General features: G+C 42.4%; 1 protein-coding gene across 1 annotated transcript in view; it reads left to right on the top strand.

Annotated features, from left to right (window-relative positions):
• SYTL5 (synaptotagmin like 5) overlaps window positions 1–17794 on the top strand; it is a 91919-nt gene that overhangs the window by 38409 nt on the left and 35716 nt on the right. Inside the window, exon 4 of the mRNA XM_075491882.1 lies at window positions 7267–7482. Within this exon, the coding sequence (XP_075347997.1) occupies window positions 7267–7482 (216 nt within the window). The remainder of the gene's footprint in view (window positions 1–7266; window positions 7483–17794) is intronic.

Genomic DNA, 17794 nt, shown 5'->3' with positions numbered 1-17794 from the left:
TAAATAGGCAGTGAGGCAGACTGAACTGGGTGAGCTTCTGGCATGAGAGTGTTACGATCAGTGATGAAGTCTAACTGGAGGACAGCCAGCAGCAGTGACCTTAGGGGTCAATACTGGGGCCAATACTGTTTATGATCTTCATTAATAACTTGGATGATGGGACAGAGTGCATTCTCAGCAAGTTCGCAGATGATACAAAACTGGGAGGAGTGGCTGGTAGACCACGTGAGTGTGCTGACATTTGGAGAGACCTTGACAGGCTGGAGAAAAGAACTGACAGGAATCTCATGGAGTTCAACAAAGGGAAACATCAAGTCCTGCAGCTGGGGAGGAATAACCCTATGTACCAGTACCGGCTTGGCACTGACTGCCTGGAAAGCAGCTTGGCAGAAGAGGCTGTGGGGGTCCTGGTGGACAACAAGTTGACTATGAGCCTGCAATGTGCCCTTGTGGGCACGATAGCATCCTGGGCTGCCTTATGCAGAATGCCACCAGCAGGTCAAGAGAGGTGATCCATCCCCTCTGTTCAGCCCTGGTGAGACACATCTGGAATCCTGGTTCCAGTTCTGGGCTCCCCATTATAGGAGAGACATGGACAGCCTCACCTTGATCCCTGGGAAGGTGATGGAGCAGCTAATCCTGGACACCATTTCTAGGCACATTAAGGACAAGAAAATCATTGAGAGTAGTCAGCATGGCTTCACCAAGGGGAAGTCATGCTTGACCAACTTGATAAACTTGTATGATGACATGACTGGCCTGGTAGACGAGGGGAGGGCAGTGAGTATTGTCTGCTTAGACTTCAGGGAAGTCTCCCATAAGATCCTCATAGATAAGCTGTGGCTGGGCTCCTTAGTATGAGACAGACATGGGTATACTGGAGAAAGTCCAATGAAAGGCTATGAAGATGACTAAGGGACTGGAGCATCTCTCATATGAGGAAAAGCTGAGAGAGCTGGGACTGTTTAGCCTAGAGAAGAGAAGGCTTAGGGGGATCTTATTAATATATATAAATACCTGAAGGGAGGGTGCAAAGAGGACAGAGCCAGGCTCTATTCAGTGGTGCCCAGTGACAGGACCAGAGACAATGTGTACAAACTGAAACACAGGATGTGCCATCTGAACATCAGGAAACGCTTTTTCACTGTGAGGGTGACTGAGCACTGGCATAGGTTGCCCTGGGATTTTGTGGAGTCTCCGTCCTTGGAGATAATCAGAAGCTGTCTGGACATGGTCCTGGGCAATTGGCTCTTGGTGGTCCTGCTTGAGCAGGGGCTTTGGACCAGATGACCTCCAGAGGTCCCTTCCAACCTCAACCATTCTGTGATTCTGTGACATACTGGAGCAAGTACAGTGAAGGGAGACAAAGATGATTAAGGGATTGGAGTGTCTTTCTTATTGGGAGAGACTGAGCGAGCTGGGACTGTTCAGCCTAGAGAAGAGAGGCTCAGGGGGATCTTATCAGTCTGTATAAATGCCTAACGGGCATTAGAGAAGATGGAGCCAGACTCTTCTGAGCGGTATCCAGTGAACGGACAAGAGTCAGTTGGCACAAACTGAAATACAGGAAATTGCATCTGAACAGAAGAAAAAATGTTTTTATTGTGAGAGTGTTTGAACACTGGATGAGCCTGCCCAGAGAGGTTGTGGAATCTCCATCCTTGGAAATAGTTGAAACAATCCAGCCTGTCAAGGTCTCTCCTGATATAGCTTACTGTGCTTTGAGCAGGAGGGTTGGACTAGATTGGTCTCGAGATCCCTTCCAACCCTTCCTCAACTATTCTGTGATTTCGTGTTGTGGACTTCAGCACTGGAAAGATGAAGCTTGTGCAGGGAAGGAGCTTGTGCTTCAAGCAGTTTGGCAAGTTCTAGTAGTTCTTTTCCTCTATGTATTTTAAAATAAGACTTTACTGAGTAGGGCTTTGTTGAATGCTGGTTTTAGAATGAAGCATGTAACAGCAGGTGCATTTAATTGTAGAAAAACTTCCAAAGCCTTAACATTTAGGACAGTACACTGTAAAAGCTGTCCTTGCGGATGCTCTTCATCCCCTAATGCTGTGACTTATCCTCAGAATTTTCTGTATTAATAACTTAAACACATTCTCATTTAGAACCAGCTATTTTATTGAAAAGATACAGCTTTATGGTGAGAAATAATATTTATCTGAGAAATTAAGTGAGCCCAGGTGTATTTATTGGGCTGCACTTCTCTGATTTTTGTGCCACAGAAATGTTTCCCCTCTCCTTCTTTGTGTCTCAGGGAATCTAGAAGGACCTGTAGCATTCAGTTGCTTATCCTGAACTCTTCTGCTTGCAATTTCTCCCTTCTGACTGGATAACCAATACTCTGTGTTCATAGGAATCTGGGCCAGCTAGCTGAAGACAGTTTCTGTGCTCCAGCTAAAGTAAGAATGTCTCAGTGTTACCAGCTTCTACACTTTGCTGTGAGGGCTCTTTTTCTTAGCCCACAGCATATGAGTTCTCTTAGGTTTCATTGTGAATGAGTGGAGGGAAGAGGAAAGCCCGTCCCTTGTGGTTGCAAAGAGAAGCTTGAACATACCCAAGGAACCAAATATGATTTTTTAATTTTGAGTATCATTTTAGTGTTGAATCAATCATATGACTCTGAGGGGAGAGGATTTTGAAGGGATTCAAAAATTCCAAGATTTTCAAATGCCTAAGTTGCCATTGTTGTGGATTGGTGACCAGATGAAACTTGGGTAAGAGGTGGGTAAACAATGAGAGAACATTTTATGCGCAGTGTGTTTAAGGCTGATTTGTCCTCTTCTTCTCCAGAGACTAAGGTGTCTCCTCAGTACTAGTAAGCTTGTTTTGCTGCTGAAGGAGACGTGGAACAAACAAGCAGAGAGGAAGGGGGAAAGAGGCTGTGGTGGGTTGACCTTAGCTGGCTGCCTGACACCCACCCAGGTGGTGCAGGGGGATGGGGAATGAGAGTTGCAGTCAGTCCATACGCTTTTTCTCTGCCGATCCTTCCTCCTCACACTTTCCCCCTGTTCCAGCATAGGTCCTTTCCACGGAGGTGTAGTCCTTCAGGAACAGACTGCTCCTGTGTGGGTCCCCCATGGGATGCAGTTCTTGCCGGGAGCCTGCTCCAGCAGGAGCTCTCCACGGGCTGCAGCTTCCTTCAGGGCATGCTCACCTGCTTCAGCATGGGGTCCTCCATGGACTGCAGGGTGGATATCTGCTCCAGCATGGTCCTCCATGGGCTGCAGGGAGACAACCTGCTTCACCGTGATCTTCTCCACAGGCTGTAGGGGAATCTCTGCTCTGGCAGCTGGAGCACCTCCTCTTTCTCCTCCTTCACTGACTTGGTGTCTGCAGGGCTGTTTTACATTTTCCTCACTCCTCTCTCTCACAGCTGCTGTGCAGCATTTCCCCCCTTTCTTAAATATATTATCACAGAAGTGCCACCAGTATTGCTGATGTGGTCAGCTTTGGGCAGTGCTGGGTCTGTTTTGGAGCCAGCTGGAAACAGCTCTGCCTGCAAAGGCACAGCCTCTGATTTCATCTCACAGAGGCCACCCCTGAAGACCCCCAACTGCCAAAACCTTGCCATGTAAACCCAGTACAGATGCAGAGGGTTTTGTGTGGAGAAGCTGAGTAAAGCTGAATTTGTTAGCGTTTGCTGGTTGTACTTAGACGTAAACTATAGCTGTCACCTCTGTACCAGTAAGTTAGACCAAGTGTTTGAGCTGACCTGAGAAGCGAGTAGGAAGAGTGGAGTGGCTGAGATGCCAAAGAGGCCACATGGAAGCAAGGAGCAGTCCCAGGGCCCCGGCTGGATGGTGTGTCCTGGTCTGCTGTCAGCTCACAGGGGGAATGTAGAACAGAAATTGGTGGGTGCAGTTGAATGTGGTGATCCAGGTGGCAGGTGCAAACTGGATCTGCCCTTCCTCTTCTTTTTCTTGGGTACGCATTTTCCATGCTTGGAAGTCTCCTGACAGCAGTGTTCCCCGTTGCAGCTCTGAGCGCTGTTCATTGGGTGGACCCAGCGCAGGCGCAAGTGGATGACTTCAGCAAGCTCCAGGAAGACAAAAAGTAGATGAGAAGGACAGAATTGCCAAGTATTGGCCAGATTAAGAATTCCTGGTGAAGAAGGACACTCAGCTGTGACAGGGTGGGCTTTGGGGGTGAACCTGGAAGGTGCTGCAATACCTCTCAATGTGTGAAAGTACAATCCAATCTTAACAAACTTCCGTGAGATCAGTTGGTACTAAAAGTGGCTGTACTAAAATAAAAGGGCCATGTAGCACAGTACTTTGTCTCTGACAAATTCACTCTGTTGAGAGGGGAGACAGTAAATCATCAAGAATTTTGTGAATGTTGTCTGATATTTAGTGAAATGTAAGTGACCATAACCTCAGTGGTCATTAGATGTCTTCAGAAGCACTGAAAGGTGTATGTTATTCAAGTGGATAGATGTGGTATCCTTTTTAAAAAGGTGTGGTCGAGAGCGTTCTAGTAGCGGGGAGGGAGGGGTAAGGTTTGCCTTTAGTTTGCCAAAAGCAGATAAATTGACTTTTGCTGTTTGAAGGCAGGCTTGTTTAGGAGGTAGATCCAAGAAGGGGGTGGCAAAAGTGGTGGTCATCTGCCTTCCCTGTGCACAATGGCAATATTGCAGCGCAGTTGGCAGTTGCTGTAGTGCAGGTCACCTGTCTGCATTTGGAACTGGCTGATTGACAGAAGAAGAACATGGACATGGACCTGTAACTAAGTGTATCTCTGCAGGAGGGAGGTAGATGTAAGAGGCAATCGATAAACTGGAAGAACAATTAGCAAAGTACCAAGAAAGCTCGTGAAGCCTGGACAGACTTTTGAAGGCTGTGGCATGAGAGAAAGCCTGTTTGGATTGAATGTGGGAGAAGAAGGGTCCAAAGCAGAATGAAGAAACCACTTTTGGATAAAGGCCAGTGGAGGAGAACGCTTGACAGGATGTGTAGTCGCTGTCTGGAGTGATTGGACATGCCCTTTTGCAAAAGCTGTCAGAGGTTGAGCATCTGCAGGCCAGGTGGCTGCAGAGCAGCTGTTGTTCATGGGATCCCAGTGGGAAGCAAAATGCTAGCCAACCTTTTAGCAAGGAAATGTATCCACAAATAACCTAATTCTATCAGAGCTTAGTCCCTGGTGGCCTAAGCAATGTTCCCAGCCTCCTTCACTGGGCTGCAACCTGTAATCTTTTATTGGTTTTATCTTCCCAAAGTGTTTTTCTTCCTCACACCTTTTTACTGATCTTTAGGTGAAGCCGGTAGCCAAGTTTTTAAAATCCCCCTTAAAGCATCTCTGTCTATGCAGAGATTGTGATTTCAGTGAGCTGGAGTGCTTCATGATAAAGGAACTCTGGAGGCTCTTGGCTGAGGGCAGGGCATGAAAGTGTAGGGAAGGGTGAGGGAATGGGGACACAGCAACACCCAGACATGTAAAACTGAAAGAACTTAGCAGCTGCTGAGCTGGGGCCCTGGGGAGGAGGTATTCTGGGGTAGAGTGGAGTGCAGGAAGGGTTTGAAAGGATGGAGGAGTTTAAGATAGGAGGGATTTGGGGCGGGGGGGTCAGGAAGGAGCCTGGAGAGAGCAGGGGCCCTGTAGGTTGTTTATGGAAAAGGTTGAGATGGATGAGAGGGTAAGAGGAGCCGGGGGGTTGAGTGGATAGAGCTTCAGCAGAGAAGTGTTGAGAGGACATAACAATTTTGCCACGTACAGGACTACATTAGCAGTTGAGGCCAGTGATTATCCCCTCTCTTCAGCAATTGTGAGACCACATCTGGAATAGTTTCCAGTTTGGGGCTCTCCAGAACAGGAGGGGCATTGACATACTGGAGCATGTTCAATCGAGGGCCATCAAGATGATTAGAGGGCTGAAGCACATGATGTAGAAGGAGAGGCGGAGGGAACTGGGTGTCCTTAGGCTTCAGAAGAGAAGGCAAAGGCAAGATGGGATTGCTCTCTTCAAGTTCTTAGTGTGACAGTATAGAAAAAATTGAGCCAGACTCCTTTCAGAGGTACACAGTAGAAGGAGAAGAGGCAATGGGAACAAGCTGGTACGTGGGAGATTCTGGTTAGATATTGGGAAGGCTTTTTCTTTATTTTAAAAAAAAAAAAAAAAAAAAAACAACCCAAAAAAACCAAAACCAACAACCCATAAAGTTAGTCAGATTCTGGAACAGGTGCCCAGAGACATTGTAGACTCTTTACTTGGAGTTACTATGTTATTCAAGATTCAGTTGGACAAAGCCTTGATCAACCCAGTCTGGTTGGCCCTCCTTTGGCTGTGAGTTTAGACTAGGTGACCTCCAATATTCCCTTCCAACCTAGATGGTTCTGTGGGTCAGGGTGGGCGGGGTAAGAGGCTGTGGCGTGAGAGGGAAAGCTCTGGACCTGAGGTCAGGAATCAAGGTACAAGGAGCTATTAGTGAGAGGTTTGGGTTATCATGGGGTCCTGCTTGAGTCCCTGGTTTGGGAAGATAGGCATAGAAAACTGCCTCTCCTTGTCATCCTTCTTGACTCTTTCTCTTCAAATTACGTTTTTTGCTGGTGGAAATATTGTTGTTACATCTCATTTATGGTTATTTTCTCATTAAGGACCCAAATCACGCACCATTGAAATTGCAACCTTCAAAATTAGGTCTTAAATGCAAATATTTTTATCCTGCAGAGTCAGTGGCAGAACTGGTAATCTGCAAGTCACATTATTTAAACTGACATTCTCCTTTTTTTTTTTATTGTGGCATCACAGCATGACACTACTATTTATTTAGATGTTTTGGCTTGGGGTTTTTTTAGGCTTTGAATAGCCAGTGCAGAATTGCATATGCATTCCTAGCTAACTCTACACTGGCATAGTATTAAATGCACACTAATTGCAGGAAAGATTTTCTCCTTTTCCTTCTGTGGATGCACAGGATAGTCCCAGTTTTGAGCTGCTGTCAACCTGGGCTCAGCATGACTTGAATTATTGATGAGGGACAAGCAAAGATGGTTTACCAATTGTCCAGAACTGCTCAGCTGTCTGCAGTTACTTATACTGATCTACCACAAGATTTTCCTCTTGACTGCATGTCTGAGAGGTGGAGGATAGATTTATTCTGTCATATGCATGTTCAAAAAATACAGCGAATATAAAAAACCCCATTTGTATTGTACTTATTTGTGTCTTGTAGGTTTTAGTGCTAAATCTTAATGTGTTAAAAAGTTCTTACAGATCATTGAGTTGTATCTCCAAATTAAAATATTTTATTTTCTTACTTATAGGAAATTGAAAAATGAGCTTCTGGAAGTGAGAAGGAAAGGTGGAAACCGTCATTGTCAACAGGACAACAGCAGGGTCTGTGTTCGCTGTCAGAAAAGCCTGGGCTTGATCTTTGACAGAGGAGACCTGTGCCAAACCTGCAAACTCCGAGTTTGCAATAAATGTCGTGTCGTGGGAACTGATGGGCAGTGGAAGTGCTCTGTGTGTGCCAAGATTGCGTAAGTTGTGCAGCTTTCATAAATACGTTTAGAGATTACTGCTGTATAAGGAATTTTGTGCTGGTGTTACTGTTTTACATCCCCTTAGCACAAAAGCATTTGCATAGCAAGTACACAAGGGAAGAGGCTTATCTGGTGGTTTTATTTGCTGCACAATTTTTCAATATCTTTTTTTCCAGTTCCAAACCAGTTTCAGCTAGCTTGCTTTCTAAAGAAAGCTGCAAGCATCACAGATACCGTTGGTGGGAAGTACTCTGAAAATTACAGAAAATCAGTAACAAGCCAGTGACAGTCTACTCACATTATGCAGACATAAATGTAAGAATCAAGTAATTCAAAATTAACAAAACAGAATTAAGAACAAGTGAGGTCTGTGTGTTCTGACTGACATGGTAGGTGGATTTGTAAGGAAAGAGATGTAAAAATTGTGAGTCCAAGCACTTCAATCCATATTTCTATCCTTGCTTTTTTCTGTGTTTATGGTAACCGAACATCTCTGCATGAAGAGAGAGGGCTGTATTTGTAATGTCTCTATTAGTGAGTGTTCTAAAGTAAATTGTGCTATGGTGGGAGGTAAAACAAAAGGCGTTATCACATTTCTCACAGCTGGAATATTGAGCATGGGGAGTGGAGGAGGAGGGTAGCAGATCACAGTGCTGAAAAGCAGAGAATCAGTGTCTAACACAGGATATCAAGTGAATAAACAAAAACAGATGTTATATGGTCAAAGATACTCACTTGGTGTATACTTGGAAGAATAATTAACTTGATTGGTATGGTAATATCTGATTTTGTAGCTTGGCTCAGTAAGATAACCATGAAGGAAAGGAGAAATGTATTGGGCAACAAAACTCAGTTATGTATCCTGATGTAAGAACTGGATGGTATAAGAAAAAGACATGATAAAATAATCGTGTTAAAAGGGGGAAAGAATCAGAGTAATTTCAGAGGGATTTTTTTGTTTTTTACAGACCATCAAACTAATGAGATCAGGAAGATAAGGCTTTTTGTAAATTGCATCAGAGAGTGAACCCAAATCGCTAGCTATGTCAGACTTTGGCTACCTAGACAGTGAAAAATTAATACAGCAGGACATGGAGTTTAGGGTTTGTATCTTTGAACTTTAGCTTTAGAAGGTTAACATCTGTTTTTAGCTAGATGCCTTGACCTTCTCTGCAGCCAGTGGGTCATATCCAGAGGACAATGTCTCACCTCTTAAAATGAAACATGTTCAAGTGCTTGATTTTGTGAAACGATTTTAAATCGGTAGGGGCCTGGCTGAGCTCTTGTAGTTGCTTCAGCTGGTTCCTGAGATGATCTCAGTGCTGTGCCTTTCAGAAATGATGGGGTGCGGGTGAGATGACGGAGTGGAGAATGGCAAACACAATACTACTCTTTAAAACTGAAGAAAGGAAGAACAAGGGATTTGTTGACCCTGTCAAGTTACCTTTAATTTCTCTAAAAATAATGAAACAAATGATTGCTGTGCTGTTTGAAAGCTGAGAGAAGATGACAGGACGATGAGTAAGAGCTGGCTCAAGAACAAATAATGTCAAAACCAATTTAATTTCCTCCTTTGATAGGGTGACAGACCTCGTGCATAGAGGAGAATCTGTTGATGTCTTATAACTTGACTTAAGTGAACCTTTTGATACTTTCTCTCGTGCCATTCTAATAAGCTGATAAACAAGGAGAGCTATGCCCTGGAATAAATTCTGTCGGTGTGATTGCAGACCGTCCTGGAAAATTATAAAGCTCCATTCTCAAAGTAGTTATGGACATTTCACTGTCAAAAAAAAAAAAAAAAAAAAAAAAGCAGTGGTAAGGAGCAGAATATTTCCTGGCTTTTTACTGTTAAGTATTTTAGTTAAGGACTTTGATGCAGCAGATGAGTTTGCCAGTTACGCCTGCAGGTGACATAAAACTGAGAGGTGCTGCAGGCATGCTGAAGGACAGGATTAGGATTCATAGTGATGCTTACAATTTAGAGAAGTGGTTTGAAGGAAGAGCAAGTGGTGGCTCCCTACGGGCATGTGGAAGTACTACATTTGGGAAAAAATGCAGCTGCAGAAACATCGAATGAGGATAAAAACAGCTTATGCAGCTGTTCCTTAGGAAAGGATCTGGGTATTGTACTGAATGAAAAGCTGAACATGAATCAACAGTATTTTCCACTGTAGAAAAGTCCAGCGTCACACAGGGATGTACGAGCAGAATTATGGCCTGTAAAATACATGACGCAATCCTGTTTTATGTAGAGTACTCCGCCCAGTTCTGTGTAGCACACTTCATGTTGGCCAACTGGAGAAAGTTCAGCAGAAAATAATGATCACAAGCCTAACACACAGTATGTCCAGAGTAATGGAAGGAATTGGAAATGTTTGGCCTAGGCAAGAAAAAACTGAAAATAACTGAGTTTTAAATCTACAAAAGGCAGCTGCATTGAGGAGGCATACAGGCTGTTCTACATAGTCACTTTGGATAAGAAAAGTAATGTGATACTTAAATTGCAGTGAAAGGATTTAGGTTAGGTGGAATGAATACTTGGATAGGATATAACTTGGAGAGGTTGCAGAATCATGTTTTAAAAACAGTTTGGATAAACCTCTCTCAGGAATTATGACCTCAGTAAAGATGGTCCTCTTTTGGGGCTGAAAGATGGATGAAGTAATTTCTCAAAACATATCCCACCCCTATTTCTGGTGGTTGTGCTGCAATTCTGTATGCCAAGCAGTGGTCCTAGCAATCATCTTGAAAATGAGTTCTGGTTGAAGCCTGCCTCTAAGTTATTACAAACCATGGTGTAATTTGTTTGCAGAGTGCTCAACTTTGCAAGTGCTAAAGTTTTGTCCATGTTGGGTATCTTTATTAAATTGAAACCTCTCTCTGTCCTTTCTTTTTGTTCATATGCAGTGTTTTTGCAAGACTATAGTGACAGTTAATGATCTGTAAAATGCCTTTTACGCTGCTCCAAGTACACAGAGAGATTATATTCTGTGGGGGCAGTATAGAGATCAAAGTTTGGGATAGTTATTTCAGTTAAATCATTGTGCGTAATTTAAATTATTTCAGTTCTGCTTTCCTCTGTCCCACTTAACTGAGAAATGCAGGGAAAATTAGAAATTTTAGGCTTTTTAAATTACATTTGAAGGAGGAGCTGATTAAGTTAATGTGAATAGGGCCTTTGACAAGATTAAAAGGCAGATGACAAGGAAAAGACAATGGGAATCCAGTGTTAAGAGACAGTTATGCTGTATGAGTAGCAAACAAAAGGCAGGAGGAGGGAAAAAACTTTTAGCTCTGTGGCATTGATCTGCATACAGTGTTTGCGTCTGTCATTTGGATTGTTTCACCATGCTAGTGGCTTTGCAAAAAGTGTTAGGAAGCATTTTTTTTTGCCCCTGTCCTTTTCTTTTGGCAATCTTGATGAATGAGACTAGGTTAATGTCGATATCTGTATAGACTGTAGCACGTGCTGCGCTGTTCCATCAGCGGAGCCAGGTTATACTGTTCTTGTAATGTATATGTATGTTGTTGTCATACATACTGTGAGACCCTTAAAAGGCAGGGAGAAGGATTTGTGGCCTTCGTGAACTCTTTCCAGTTTTGGTGCTATTCTAGTTCTTGGCTGTTCTGCCAAAATTCTCCTCGAGAACGTCTATTAAGTGCCACTTAAGGTGATGGTGACAGTAGTAACTTGCACAAGTTCTGTTATGTAGTCATCAGTTACACCTGCAGGAATGCGTTCAGAAGCAAGTTTTTCAGAGCTGTTGGGAAGCCTACTGCATTACATCTGGTGTCAGTGAAGAAGGTCCGATACTGGGTGTTGAGTGTGTTCATTCAGAGAGTTTGACAAATACTACAGAAATTACTGCTGAAATCCCTTGAATTACACAGAAAGTCCCAAATAGTTGCTGAAACAAAGAACGTCTTGTGGCAATAAAAGAAAACGTAGATAATATCAGCTGGCTTCTGCCTGTTCCTTCATGTAATACATTTTGACCTTTCCTTCCTTCTGAGCAGCTTGGGTCCTGCATATCCGCTCATAGCACAGGAGTGTGGGATATCTGTAGTACAGCAAAAGGACATTCTGTCACATAGCCTGGGATCAAATGTTATCATTGCTTTAACATTTATGGTGGGTTTATGTCCAGCTACCAAAAAATAATTAAAAAAATGATGGTGGGAAACTGCAAGTATGCTGATTTTGACTTGAGGATCAGGTAATTTCAAGATGCTCATTTTTTAAGGATATGGTAAAACACAGTAGTGTTTTCTGAACAAATTTTAAAAAATTACATAGTAGCATGACGGTAGCTGTAGGGGTGAGATACCAGTTTGTTTAATAATGCAATATAAATGTTAATCTGTCAACCAGAACATCTTCATCTGACAACAAGTGAATCTGACTTCTCTCCTCCAAAATAATCTTTAAAGCATTTCATCTGCCATTTCTCCAAAGTCAGACTTGCCTGAAAACCAGCTTATGGTGATGGGGAAGCACATTACAATACATTAATTACATTCTAAAATACTCTCAAAAAGAGATTTTGTTTATTTGAGGAAAGACATTTGAATGTGAATAGTGAGAGATGTTCATCAGTATTTTTAACAAACTGAGATTTATATATAAATTGTCTTATGATTTACAGTTACTGAAAAAGGGTATTCCTCTTGAATGTCCACAAAGAGAAAATTACTGGTTCCCCTCCCCCCCCCCCCCCCCCCCCCCCCCCCGGGAGTTATTACCAGCTAGAATATAAAGTTGCAAGATAAAGCTTTTAAAGGTCAAGAAGGGTTAGGGCTAAGTCTTCTGCCAGATTCTTAGTTCTGCAGTTACCGAGGGCAGAGAGCAAGAGAGTCTTTATTTATGTGATTGTGTGTTTGATGGTCACGTTGTAGTATTTAATGAGGTAAACCAAGCCTGTATGTAGCTATGCACTTGATGAAAGGGGAAGGTTTCTGCTCCATTCCCTGCATACAAGGAATGGAGGTCATCAGCAGTATTCAAACCCAGGTGCTAAAAGAGAAACTTTCCATTAAGGTCACTTTTTTCCCTGCATCTTCTTAAAATGTGGTGAGTTTATGTTTTAAATTTGGCATCTAAAATGATCAATAGGTTGAGGGAAATCAAGTTCTTCAAGCAGTCTGCTGACAAGCTGATTTTGCATCTTGATGCTGTCTGTATTTCTCATTATGAATATGTCTAGATATCTGCGAATGATGCCTTTATTTTGATTGAGTTCTTCAGTGAGATAAAATGCCTAGGTGGTCCAAGTTATTACAGCAGAACAAAGCAGTAATGGGAAATTTATCTTCATCTTTGAAATTATTATGTTGTCTTTAAAGTGTCATGAAAATTCATCAGTATCTTAGTAACATTTATTCCCATTACGAGCCTAAAAATAGAGGCATTTCAAATGTTTTAGTATGCAAATGCTTTTCAGATTTCTTATTTCTTTTTATTTTAGTAACTTCTAAGCAAGTTTGCCTTCTTTTAATAGCATCAAAAATTTCTACTTAATAGCCTCACAGTGTATTAAAAATTACTCTGGAATTAATTTATGTTGTAGAAAATACTCTGCGGAATTGAATACATACAAAGATGAGTGTGTATGTTTTGGTATGTCCACATATAGGCTGCATTTTATCCAGCCTTTGGTCTTGCCATTTTTTTTCCAAATTTTACTCCCCATGACGAAGTAAAATACTTGAGGAACAGGAGAGGAAAAGGAAGCCAGACTACATTTCTTTCCTCTACTGTGGACGTGGGTTAAACTGGATGATCAAATGGATAGTGAAACTGTTTTACCAATATGGGGTTTTTTTTCCAAAAGAAATTATTAAAAGTAACAATTGGGACTTTCCGTCTTATATGGAATTTTTATAATTGGGCATTTAACCATGAAGTGTCTTGCAAAAATGAGTGGAAAATAACAAGCAGAGTTTTTGGCAGGGACAGGCCACAGGTTATGTTCCATTTTTAGACTGAGCAGTGCTGTAGTGAAGTTAATCTGTTTATTAGGAGATCATAGAGGGAGAAGAAGCATGGAACCGTAACATACTTCCTCTCACATGATGATGTGAATAGGTGGATCAGTAATTAAAGTATAGGGACTTTAACTGATACCTAAAGTATTTGGTACTAAACCTACCTACTTGCACATGATTTTCTTTAAAAGTTTCCTAGCTATTTTGAGTATAGGAAAAAGCAATCGTGCAAAAATTGCTGCTATTACAATTTATAACACTGTTTTCTTTCTTTCTAAAGCTACTGACTTCAGCATCTGTTGTACACCTTGGAAGGCCAATCTAAACACCGTTTTGGTAGAACACATACATATTTTTTACTTCATAGGCTACATGCTAACTGAGAAAGGAAAGTAAAGAAAATGCATGCACGTACCATGATTTACAGTCAGTATGGACCTTGGACCCATTTTAAAAACAACAAAAACCAAACCTGCGAGTACTGGTTTGATGTACTGTTGCGTAAACGCCCTCATTTCTTTTCCCACTGAAACAATTAACTATGTGGAAAGGGTTCATTTAAGTCTTGTATCAGAAATAGAAGAAAGATGTGCTATCTCCGCAGGAAAGACAGTCTCCCTTTGTCATAATTATAAATGCATGAAAATAACATTATTATAAGACTGTTTAGGTCTCGCTCTTCAATTTTTGATTCAGAATGTCAAACGCAATTATTAAATTCAAACTTCAATTCAGAGACTTAGGCAATCATTTAATCTGAATTCATTTCTATTTATGTGTAGAACAAAAATTGTTTTAATAGGTACTCCTGACGTGAGAATGATTACGGTAACATGAACACTAGTCTTTTTGTGAATTGTTCAGTATATGTGAAAAATACATCCAATATTAGTGCAGTAGAAATTCAAAACTGCAAAGCTTAGGGTTTTTTCCTCTATTTCATTAAAATGTAATATTTTTGTAGAGGTGATCTGTTGGGTAAGGACATTTTCACAAAAGGGGGACTGCCAGCTGAAGTCAGGATCCCAAGCCCGAGTAGCACTGATGGTAATAAGGACGAAGGTCTGAAGGGAAGGTTGAGGCCTCTAGACTTGTTCCCTGCGACGCTTGCAATGGCTGGCTATTGATGGCTGTTGTTTATTTCCCTTCCTCTGTGGATAACAGGATTGGCTAGAGAGGTGAAGCACTTGACTAAAACAAGGCAATACTCCCTTTCTTTGCCGTGTTTCGTGCCTCAGTTGAGGGAGTTGTCTGTGTTTTACCTCGGAGCTGGTTCTCCTGGTGAAGGCAGAGCAGAATGGGTGTGGGTCGCCTCAAAAGTAGCCCTGCCAAGGAGTTGGCACCTCAGTTTAAAAAGTGGATCTTATTACTGCTTAATAAGATGAGCCAGATGAAGAAGAGGGGCAATTCAGTTTGCCATCGTTAGCTGAACGGGCACACAGTTCAGCTCCATCGGTGTGGCGGCTGTCGCACTCCCTTGCCCGCTCAGGCCTGCAAAAGGGATCGTCCGCAGCCTCCTCTTTCCTTGGGGGGTCTGGTTTGTGTTTGCCAGAGCGTGCAGCGATGACCTCAGACTTCCTTGGCTAAGCAAGAGGAGACCAGCTGCATAATTAGGGGCTATTTAATGGTGACAGCTTACAGCCTGCAGAGAGAGATTACTAAGAGAAGTAGATTGCTTATTTATCCTTTGCCAGAAGATACAGGGATCAGCTGTTGTTGCCCAAACAGATTAACCTGTCTCTTCCCTGAACAGTTTTATGTGACTGCGAGGAAGATGAGTATGGGGTCAGCAGTTACTATTACAAGGGGATGGCAAGAAGAAGAGGAAGTCCTTCTCCACAGTACTCCTGCCTCGCTCCCCAGGCTGGTGCCAGCCCTTCCCCTCTTGCAGGCTGCTTTGCTCCCGGAGTGAGGAGTAGGGGGGGTTGTTGGGATGGCAGGGGATGCATGGGGACAGAGAGAGGGAGACTGATGGTGAGCTCTAATGGTGTGGGTGACCCAAACCACAGTGGAGCAGAGGAGGAGAGGAACGCCCTCTCCAACGGATGGATACTGGGGGAGGACCTCCTCTCTCCACCAACAGCACCCCGGCTGATCCTTCCTTGCACAGCCCAGCAGCCCTCCATCCTCTTCCTTCCTGGCCTCCTCCCACAGCCTCCCCAACCATCCTTCCCTTGGCTGCAGCTCCTTCGATCTCTCCAGCCCCCGTGACCCTCCTTGAGCCCTTGGTCCTGCTGCTGCAAGGTTGAATCTCCACATCAGATTATAAGACTAATATACGGTAAAACAAGCAGACACACCGGTCTCGGCCACTGTTCCACGCAGGCTGAGGTCCCCTGGGTGCTTGTGACGCAGGAGGCACAAGAGAGGGTTTTTTTCTCTCATCACTGTTCACATCTGGCCAGAAAATGTAGGAGATGGCTCTGGGGACCCTGTGGCAGAGGGGCTGCCCCTCCATGAACCACAGCAGCCCAGGCGGGTGGCACAGTTCAGGGTTGGGTGTGGAAATAATTACAAATTTTTGCTTGTAAAAGCCTGTAGCTTTGTGTGGGGCAGCCTCCCATGCTGCTGAAACCCTGGGTGTAGGTCACACCTCCTTCTTCAGATGGTCCTGAGCTTGGAGAAGGGTGAAGGCACCTGTCTGGATAAGGGGGTGGGGAGTGCCCTGTCTGACCTTGATCAAGTTAAGCATTGCTGGTAAGATATTAGGGATGAATAAAATCTCTATCCAAGGGGAAAATGGTACTTGTGGAGTTTTATGATCAAACCTAGAAACTGAAGGAAAAAAGTGAATAAACCACGTAGTTCATACTGCAGTGTAGTACGTCATTTATATTGCAGTGGAATATGATGGTGTAGTCAAAGGTCTGAAAGGTTTATGGATTGATATAAAGCATTAAACTTGCTGTAAACCTTGGTATAAAAATAACTGCACAGAGAAGTGCGTGCTGTAAATCAATTGTGAAAATACACATTCAGAGAAAAACTGTTTTTCATACTAGCCAGACTGTGCATAGTTTCTAATGCAATTAGTCCTTTCCAGTGTTTGTGCCTAACAAAAGTCATTTTAAAATTCTGAGTGGAAACATAGAGATTTTATTTAATGCCTTGCATATAATGACTGACTGATTGTGGTGATGAATTATAGAGGCTTTTGTCACTAGGAGTCTGCAACAACAAGATAAGGCAATAATCTTCTATTTCTATGCTTGTGGGCACATGTTTTGGATTTTGATTTTTGAAATTTTTTTTTAATGAGTCATGCAAAGGTGCATGATTCTTTAATAGGTTAGGAAGAAGTTATGATGTTGGTGTCTTTTTACCAATGGCAGGATCCTATTCTGTAATTTTTAGTATTTTCCCAAGTAAGACTCTCCATTCAGGCATGACTCAAAAGTAATTTAATAGCGAAGATATTGATCAGTGTTCTAAATCCATCTGTAGTAATTTTCATGCCCAAGAGACTAGATAACTTCTTTTCTGGTATAGGTTTGAAAATAAGTTTTCTTACTGAGCATAAAATAAGGAGGAACATGTCTGGAGCTAAATCAGTTCTTAATGTTTGGGAGGGGTTTTTTTTTGTTTTTGTTTTTTTTTTTTTCTTTTTAATTGAGTATTCATGATTAGTAGATTTTTGCCATCAACTCTATGTAGTGAGGCAGTAGAAATGGTGATGTTTTACGTAATGAAACTAATTCAGCAAAAGGCTAACAATCAGCATAAAAATATAACTATGGAAAACAGCAGTGCCAGTACAGGATTTGTTTGTTGCTAGTATAGGTAAGAGAATTTGAAACTGGAAAAAGTAGCATTACCCAGAACAGTAGCAAAGACAAAAGTTCATTGCTCTGAACCTCCAACACATAGCTAATTCATAACAGCCCTGTCATGTGAAGAAACTACATATAGTGGCAGCATATGAAACTTAGAGATGAAAAAAATATATAGGCTTGCAGCAACCTGTCTATAACCAGCTTGGGTCCATAAACTGCTGACTTGGCTGATAGGAGCTTTGGTGGGGGGTTTTCTCCCTCCATCCACTGTTGTTTCTACATCTCTTGTCATTTTGGAGTTAATGAACACTGTGAAGTTGAGTAGTTCACTATCCAAAGGACTAGGGAGATAGTATGTTACATGTTTTCTACAGAAATCTGGTAAAAGTAGTTGAAACACTTTTTTGCCAAGTATATTTCCATATACTGAAGATTACTTTTCGTTCACACAGCAAGATGATATTCTGCTACATTTCCTACTATCCCAAGCTTTGCAATCAATCTTTTTACTCTACTTTAAACTGTGCAAATGTTGTCCAGAGTTTGTG

Source organism: Mycteria americana, chromosome 1 (assembly GCF_035582795.1).
Source record: "Mycteria americana isolate JAX WOST 10 ecotype Jacksonville Zoo and Gardens chromosome 1, USCA_MyAme_1.0, whole genome shotgun sequence".
In the NCBI taxonomy this organism is placed as follows: Eukaryota; Metazoa; Chordata; class Aves; order Ciconiiformes; family Ciconiidae; genus Mycteria; species Mycteria americana.
Note: the sequence above shows the minus strand (reverse complement) of the source record. Positions and strands in the feature narration are given on the sequence as shown.